This window comes from Hirundo rustica, chromosome 13 (assembly GCF_015227805.2).
Source record: "Hirundo rustica isolate bHirRus1 chromosome 13, bHirRus1.pri.v3, whole genome shotgun sequence".
Taxonomy (NCBI): Eukaryota; Metazoa; Chordata; class Aves; order Passeriformes; family Hirundinidae; genus Hirundo; species Hirundo rustica.
This window is the reverse complement of record NC_053462.1, coordinates 19,320,160-19,329,082: the sequence shown is the minus strand read 5'-3', so window position 1 is coordinate 19,329,082 and position 8,923 is coordinate 19,320,160. Positions and strand designations below refer to the sequence as shown.

General features: G+C 58.1%; 1 protein-coding gene across 1 annotated transcript; it reads right to left on the bottom strand.

Moving 5' to 3' along the window:
- Positions 1-562: 562 nt before the first annotated feature.
- Positions 563-7,237, bottom strand: GLCE (glucuronic acid epimerase). The gene is made up of 5 exons (XM_040077621.2): positions 7,175-7,237; positions 6,396-6,484; positions 5,435-5,936; positions 2,714-2,962; positions 563-1,611 (listed from the first exon to the last, which is right to left on the bottom strand). The coding sequence occupies exons 3-5, from the start codon at positions 5,922-5,924 to the stop codon at positions 584-586; spliced, it is 1,767 nt and encodes a 588-aa protein (XP_039933555.1). The 5' UTR covers positions 5,925-5,936; positions 6,396-6,484; positions 7,175-7,237; the 3' UTR covers positions 563-583.
- Positions 7,238-8,923: the final 1,686 nt, after the last annotated feature.

Sequence of the window (8,923 nt, the reverse complement as noted above, 5' to 3'; positions counted from 1 at the left end):
CTCCCCGCGCGCCCGGAGCGCTTTTAAGGCCCCTTTTTTTGGTGGTTGTTTTTCCGTTTGTCCGTGGTTTTGCTTTTTCCTTTCGTCCGTGTTTTTTTTCCCTGTAGTTTTTCCTTTTTCCCCGTTTGTTTTTGTTGCTGTTTTTTCCTCTGTCCGTGTTTTTTTCTGTCGTTTTTCCCTCTGTCCATGGGGGGGGTTTTTTTGCTGTTTTCCCTCTGTCCATGGTGGGTTTTTTGTTGTTTTTCTCTCTGTCCATGGGGTTTGTTTTTGTCGTTTTTCCTTCCGTCCATATTTTTTTTCTGACGTTTTTCCCCTCTGTCCATGGGGGTGTTTTTTGGTTGTTGTTTTTCTTTTTGTCCATATTTTTTTCCTGTCTTTTTTCCCTCTGCCCATACTTTTTTTGTTGTTGTTTTTCCTTTTGCCCACGGTGGTGGGTTTTTTCCTGTCTTTTTTCCCTCTGCCCATATTTTGTTGTTGTTGTTTTTCCTTTTACCCATGGTGGGCATTTTTTCCTGTCATTTTTCCCTCTGCCCATATTTTTTTTTTCCCTTCCCCAGGGAAAAACAAACCAAACCAACCCCTCTCAGTTGTGCTTTGCCCTCCCGCCCTTCAGGTAGCTCTTCCACCTCTTGACGAACTCCTTGAAGACGGGCGCCTCGTCCACGGAGCCCAGCAGCTGCAGCTGGTTGATGTGCGTGGTGTGGTAGTCCCAGCGCGCCAGGTTGGGCGCCGTGCCCAGCGTGAAGTGCCGCAGGTCGTAGACGCTGCCCGAGCCCGTGTCGAAGAGCGGCAGCATGGCCTTGAGCGACGCCATGCCGCGCTCGTACAGCCGCCGCGCCTCCCGCCCCAGCTCCTCGCCCGCCGTCTCCTTCAGGTCGTAGAGGCCCATCAGCGAGTACATGAAGCCGTTCAGCACGAAGGAGCTGGGCGACGTGGGGTACTCCTCGTACCAGTCGTGCCGCCCCATGAAGACCGCCCGCACCCCTCCCTGCTCCGGCGGCAGCTTGAAGGGCGCCGTGGCGCGCAGCGCCGCGCTCAGGAAGGCCGGCTCCTTGGTCAGCCGGTACGCCCTGACCAAGGTGGACATGGCCTGCCCTTGCGCCATGGCCGAGTACCAGCCGGGATCCAAGGGCTTGAAGCCTTCCCCCAGCTTCCTGGTGACGGCGATGGGCCAGCCGCCGCGCCCGTCCTGGTTGCGCAGCAGCCAGCGGCTGGCGGCGAAGAAGGCGGCGGCGTGCGCCGTGGCCGAGACGGTGACGTTGTCCAGGAGGCCGCGGCCGCGGGCCACCAGGCGCAGCAGCTTCCTGGGGGCGACCCGCGTCTGCCGGACCGCCTTGGTGTTGGAGAGGCCGGCGCCCTTGCGCAGGTCCGTCAGGAGGTCGCGGGTCAGCGTGCTCCAGGCGCCGCGTGCGCCGATGCCGTAGGAGACGTCGCGGTCCCGCAGGGAGATGAGGCGCGTGCTGCCCGAGACGTAGTGCAGCGTGAAGGGCCGGCCCCGCTCCGTGGTCTCCAGCACCACCGAGACGCTGCCGTTGCCCTGGAACTTGAGGTCGAGGGAGATGATGAAGTCCCGGGCGTTGTTCAGCTCCAGGGAGATGCCCTCGGAGTTTTCTGGAAGAGGGGGAGCGGTCACCGTTCTCTCTCTCTCTTTCTCTCTCAGGGAGGTTTTGGGGAGGGTTCCGGAGGCGGGCCCCCGCTCCCGGAGGAGGGGTCCCCGAGGATTTTTTAGGGGAGGCCCTGGAGGGATTCGGTGTTCCTGGGGTGTTGGAGGGGATTGGGATTGGGAGGGAGTGGGGATGAAGAGGATAGGGAATGAAGGTTTGGGAATGAAGGATGGGGAATGAAAGATAAGGAATGAGGGACTGGGAATGCGGGACTGGGAATGAAAAGGGTGGGGAGTAAAGGACTGGGAATGAGGGACTGGGAATGAGGGACTGGGAATGAGGGACTGGGAATGAAAAGGGTGGGGAGTAAAGGACTGGGAATGAGGGACTGGGAATGCAGGACTGGGAATTAAAAGGGTGGGGAGTAAAGGACTGGGAATGAAAAGGACTGGGAATGAAAAGGACTGGGAATGAAAAGGACTGGGAATGAAAAGGACTGGGAATGAAAAGGACTGGGAATGAAAAGGACTGGGAATGAAAAGGACTGGGAATGAAAAGGACTGGGAGTGAGAGACAGGGGATGAAGAGGACAAGGAATGAAGGTTTGGGAATGAAGGATGAGGAATGAAAGATTGGGAATGCAGGATAAGGAATGAGGGACTTGGAATGAAGAGGATGGGGAAGGAAGGATTGGGAATGAGGGACTGGGAATGAAGGACTGGGAATGAAAGACTGGGAATGAAGGATAAGGAACGAAAAGGATGGGGAAAGAATGGGGGATGAAGGAGACAGAGAATGAAGGATTGGGAAGGAAGGATTGGGAATGAGAAGGATTGGAAAAGGAAAAGGATGAGGAAAGGATGAAGAATGAAGAGGACTGGGAATGAAGGATTGGGAAGGAAAAGGATGGGGAATGAAGGGTGGGAAAAGAGGGGTGGGGAATGAAGGATTTGGAACGCAGGATTGGGAACGAAGGACCAAGAACGAAGGACTAGGAACGAAGGATTGGGAATGAAGGATTTGGAATGAAGGACCCGCAACAAAAGCCGAACAAAACCCACCAGCGCCCGGCAACTCCCACTCCCTCCGGGAATTCCCGGAACTCCCACCTGGGCAGGAGAACTGCTTGACGGCGGTGAGCCGGCTCTCGTCCCAGACGGTGGCGAGGGAGCAGCCCTTGGGCACGGTCCATTCCCCCTCATTCCCGCCGCCGCCGTTCCCGTCTCCCGCCGTCTCGTACACCTCCACGCGGGGCGGTTTTTCCGTCAGGTTCTTGCTGTAGTGGCTCAGGCCGTACTGGGCGATCTGGATGGGGTAGAAGTATCCCTGAGGGCCCCACTGCGTGGAGACGGGAACGCCTGCCCGGGAAAAACGACACACACAAAAAAAAAAAGTGGGAAAAGGGCCGTCGGAACGAGGCCGGGGGGGAAAAAATTCCTCGGGAATTCTGGGCGCTGGAGGGCCCGGGGGATAGAATCCAGAATTCCGTGGGTTTAGCCGGCAAGGGGAATCCCGGCGGCGCTCTTCCCGGCTTTTCGCGGAGGCGTGGAATGGGTTGGGCACGAGGGAGCTTAAATCCCGTCGCGTTCCGGCCTTCCCAAGGGGTCCAGAATCCCAGGCGGATCCAAGCTGGCCTTGGACGTTCCCGGGATCCAGGGGCGGCCACAGCTTCTCTGGGAATTCCAGCCCGGAATTCCAGCCAGGAATTCCTTCCGCAGGTGCCGTCCGCGCCTGCCCTCCGGCACTGGGAGCCGTTCCCTGCGTCCCACCCAGCTCATCCGTGACGATCCCAAGGCCGGAGGTGCCAGCACCAAATCCCATTCCCAAATTCCCAGCGCCAAATCCAGGCCCCGCTGCACCTCCAGCACATTTTAAGGAGCACTTCCAGGAGATTTTCAGGATCATCCCAAGCCCTGAAATTCCCGGGAATCCCCGCGTCCCTGCACCTTTCATGCCGCTGACACACTCAATCCTGTCACCATTCCCACATTCCCACCACCAAATCCACTTCTGCAACGCCTTAAGGAACGTTCCATGCAACAAATCCACTTCCAGGAGACTCGCAGGATCATCCCAATCCCTGAAATTCCTGGGAATCCTGTTTCCAGCACTTTCCACGCTGCTGATGCACTTGACCCTGTCATGGACCTCCAACCCTTTCCAACATTCCCAGCACCAAATCCACTTCTGCAACGTCTTAAGGAACGTTCCATGGAACAAGTCCACTCCCAGCACACCTTCAGGACCACCCCAACCCCCGAAATTCCCGGGAATCCCCTGTTTCCCGCACCTTCCACGCCGCTGATGCACTTGACCCCATCACCCTTCCCACTTTCCCAAATCCACTTCTGGAACACCTTAAGGAACGTTCCACGGAACAAATCCACCTCCAGCACACCTTCAGGACCACCCCAACCCCCTAAAAATTCCCGGGAATCCCGCCTCCCGCACCTTCCACGCCGCTGATGCACTTGACCCTGTCACCATTCCCACATTCCCACCACCAAATCCACTTTTGGAATGTTTTAAGGAGCATTTCCATCAGATTCTCAGGATCATCCCAATCCCATGACTTGAGATTTCCCTTCCCACATTCCCACCAGAACATCCAGGTCATTCTGCACTTCCAGAAGTCAGTCAGTTCAGTCAAGGAGACTTTCAGGATCATCCCTAGCCCCGAAATTCCCGGGAATCCCGCCTCCCGCACCTTCCACGCCGCCGATGCACTTGACCCCATCACCATTCCCACTCTCCCAAATCCACTTCTGGAACACCTTAAGGAACGTTCCATGGAACAAATCCACCTCCAGCACACGTTCAGGACCATCCCAAACCCCGAAATTCCCGGGAATCCTCTGTTCCCCACACCTTCCACACTTCTGGTGTACTTGACCCCATCACCATTCCCACATTCCCACCACCAAATCCACTTCTGCAACATCTTAAGGAACGTTCCATGGAACAAATCCACTTCCACCAAACTTTCAGGACCATCCCAAGCCCAGAAATTCCCGGGAATCCTGCCTCCCGCACCTTCCATGCCACTGATACACTTGACCCTGTCATGGACCTCCAACCCTTTCCAACATTCCCAGCACCAAATCCACTTCTGGAATGTTTTAAGGAGCATTTCCATCAGATTCTCAGGATCATCCCAATCCCATGACTTGAGATTTCCCTTCCCACATTCCCACCAGAACATCCAGGTCATTCCGCACTTCCAGGAGACTTTCAGGACCACCCCAACCCCCTAAAAATTCCCGGGAATCCCGCCTCCCGCACCTTCCACGCCGCTGATGCACTTGACCCTGTCATGGACCTCCAACCCTTTCCAACATTCCCAGCACCAAATCCAGGTCACTCTACACTTCCATCAAACTTTCAGGATCATCCCTAGCCCCGAAATTCCCAGGAATCCTCTGTTCCCCGCACCTTCCACGCCGCCGATGCACTTGACCCCATCACCATTCCCACCTTCCCAAATCCACTTCTGGAACACCTTAAGGAACGTTCCACGGAACAAATCCACCCCCAGCACACCTTCAGGACCACCCCAACCCCCTAAAAATTCCCGGGAATCCCGCCTCCCGCACCTTCCACGCCGCTGATGCACTTGACCCTGTCACCATTCCCACATTCCCACCACCAAATCCACTTTTGGAATGTTTTAAGGAGCATTTCCATCAGATTCTCAGGATCATCCCAATCCCGTGACTTGAGATTTCCCTTCCCACATTCCCACCAGAACATCCAGGTCATTCTGCACTTCCAGGAGACTTTCAGGACCACCCCAACCCCCTAAAAATTCCCGGGAATCCCGCCTCCCGCACCTTCCACGCCGCTGATGCACTTGACCCTGTCGCGCAGCTCCACGTTGTAGCCCTCGAAGGACATGAAGACGCCGTCGGGCCGGTACGGAGCGCGCTGGGCGTAGACCTTGGAATAGCTGTGGGAGAACTCGAAGCGCTCGCTCCCGTCGGAGGACTGGGAGATCCGGCCGTACACCTGGAAGTACTTCTCCACCCAGCTGAAGGGCAGGAAAACCTCCGAGCCCTCGCGCCGCCCCTTCACCGTCTGCTCCTCGTTGATGACGCAGTCGATCTCCTCGTACCTCGGCCCGGCTTTTCCCGGCATTCCCGCCGCTCCGGGCGGATCCTGGGGCGACGCCTCCTCGCCGTCGGGGGCCCGGCGGCGCTCCGGGGGCTCCGGAGGGGATTGGGAATGCCGGGAGCAGCGGGTCCAGAGCAGCAGCGAGAGCAGAGCCAGGAGGGAGCAGAGCACCAGCAGCGCCTTGGAGCTGAGGCGGGCCAGGCAGCGCATGGTGCTGCATTCCTGGAGGAAAAAAACATGGAAAAACGGGATTGGGAGAGGGATCTGGGGTGGGAATGGAGCTTGGGCCAGGCAGCGCATGGTGCTGCATTCCTGGGGGAAAAAAAACATGGAAAAATGGGATTGGGAGAGGGATCTGGCATGGTTATGGTGCCTGGGCCAGGCAGCGCATGGTGCTGCATTCCTGGGGGAAAAAAAAAACATGGAAAAATGGGATTGGGAGAGGGATCTGGGGTGGGAATGGAGCTTGGGCCAGGCAGCGCATGGTGCTGCATTCCTGAGGAAAAAAAAAACCATGGAAAAATGGGATTGGGAGAGGGATCTGGGATTTCCTGGGTGGGAATGGTGCCCCTGCCAAGGGCCCAACATTCCTGGCAATCAGGGGAATGCGGGATACGAACTCCAGGGATCCCAAGAGAGCCAGGAATAATGGGGAATGGGGAACAGCGGCTCCGCTCTTACCTTAGGGAAAGGGAATTCTTGGAATTCTAATGCATTCCGAGCTTCCAGGGGCAAAAAATCCCGGGATTTATGGATTCCTCTCAGGATTCCTGCAGGGAAAACCGGGAAAAACGGAGCTGCAGCAGGCCCGGATGGAGCTTTTCCTGGGAAATCTTGGCATTGCTGGGAAAACCCTCAGAATCCCAGGAAAATCCTGCAATTCCCAGGAAAATCCTGCAATTCTCAGGAAAGTCCTGCAATTTCAAGGAAAATCCTGCGATTCCCAGGCAAAACCTCAGATTTCCAGGAAAGTATTTGGATTCCCAGAAAAACTCTCGGACTCCCAGGAAAATCCTCAGAATCCCTGGAAAATCCTGGCATTCCCAAGAAAACCCTCAGATTCCCAGGGAAAATCTGCAGAATTCCAGGAAAACGCTCAGAATCCCAGGAAAACCCTCAGGGAATTCCAGGAATTCCGTAATCCCGAATCTCCTATTCCTGCGCCCCACGTTCTCCCAGCCCATATCCCGTATTCCCGGCCATATTCCCGCATTCCCATTCCCAGCCCGCATTCCCAAATTCCCAAATTCCCACCGCTTCCGTTCCCTCATTCCAGGCTCCGGCAGCAACCCCGAGGCGGCCCGAGCACGCCCAGCCCCGCCAGCGCGGGGGGATCCCGCAGCTGTATCTCTCTCTCTCTCTCTCTCTCCCGCTGCCATCCCCATGATTCCCAGCGTTCCCATCGTTCCCAGCACTCCCGTTTTCCCAGGAATTCCCGGGAATCCCGGCCGGGTCCTCACCTGCGCCCGGGGCCTGGCGGGCGGCGGAACCCCCGCGCGGGGCAGCGGGGGGAGCACGGAGGGGCCGCGCCGGGGCTCCGCCCTCGCGCCTCGCAGCCAATGGCAGCGCGCGGGGGGCGGCGCGCGCCGGGGGCGCCGGCCAATAGGAAGGCGCGGAGCGGCCGTGCCGCCGCCACAACGGCGCCGGGTAGGGCAGGGCGGGGCCGGGCGGAGGCGCCGCCGCCCCGGGAGCACCGGGAGCGCTGCGGACGCGGCCTCGCACCCCCCGCGGCGGCTCCGGTACCGCCTCAGCCCCCGGTGGCACCGGCGCGGCCCGCGGAGGGGGGGTGGGAAGCGGCAGGAGCGGCCCCACCTCGGCTTCCCGCGAGAGCGGCGGCGGCCAATCAGAATGGCACGTTCAAGGGGCGGGGCTTCCGGGCGGAGCGCGCCGCTGATTGGCTGAGGGAGGCTCCGCCCACCGGGCGGTCACGTGGCGAGGCCGCGTGAGGCGGGGAGCCGGCGGCTGCCGTCCCGAGAATTAACGGGGAATTCATTAATGAATAATTGTTAATTAACGAAAGGAAGCGGGAGGTCGGCGGGCTGGGAAAGGCGGACTTGACGCCCTCAGGGAGAGCGGGCTGGAGGCGGGCGCGGCCGCGCCAGGGGAGGTTTGGGAGAATTGGGAAAATTCCCACCTGGAAAATTCCCACCTGGAAAATTCCCACCTGGAAAAGCTCCAGCCATGGAACAGCTGCCAGGCAGGGCTGGAATCACATCCCGGAGCGGTGGAAACCTTTTGGATGTGGCACGTGGGGACAGCGACATGCTTGGATTCCAGGATCCCCAAGGGCTTTTCCAGCAGAAACAATTCCATGATTCCAAACAAATTCCAAATCCTTCATCCCTGAAAAACCACCCAGCTCGGGATAAACCCGGCAGAGCCCCCCCTGTGCTGGATGAACATGATTCGATCCCGGGAATTCTCTGCTTTGCCCGCGAGGAGCTGCTGCTACCAAGCGGATCCCAGACACGGAAAAGGCTGGAAAATCGGGAATTCCAAGAGGAACTGTTATCCATGGCCTCGCCAGCTCCTGATTCCTGGATCCCTTCGATTTCACAGGAAAACCAATCCCAATCCAGATTCCAGGTTGGGGGGAGCGGCACCTCTCGGACACCGATTCCCATCCCAGTTTTTCCTTGGTTTTGCCAAGGAGCTGGAATTGCCCCCATCAGCCCCAACATTCCCATCTTTTCCTCATTCCTTCCTCAGATCCGAAGGGAACATTCCCCACCTTTTCCTCCTTCCTTCCACAGATCCTGAAGGAACTTCCCCATCTTTTCCTCATTCCTTCCTCAGATCCGAAGGAAACATTCCCATCTATTTTATTCCTCAGATCCAAAGGTAACATTCCCAAAGCTCCGTGGCCCAGCCCCATCCCACCCTCCCCGAGCCAGCGGATCCAAGCTGGGATGCAGCGGGATCGGCTGCCGGACGCGGAAGGGCAGGAAGGGCTCCCGGCAGAAATTTTCTTCGGAAAAGCGGGAGCCGAAGCTCGGGTCAGAAGTTTTCCTTGGAAAAGGCGAAGCCGAAGCTCCGGCAGTGCCGGCGGATGACCTTGGCCAGCCCCGCGGAGCCGCAGAAGAACACCCGGACCTTCCCGCGCCGCTCCGCCGCCACCTTCCCGAACACCTGGAGCGGGAGGGACGCGCTGGGATCCGGGGCTCGGGATGAGCGGATCCTCAATTCCCGTCCAACCCAGCCCGTTCCAT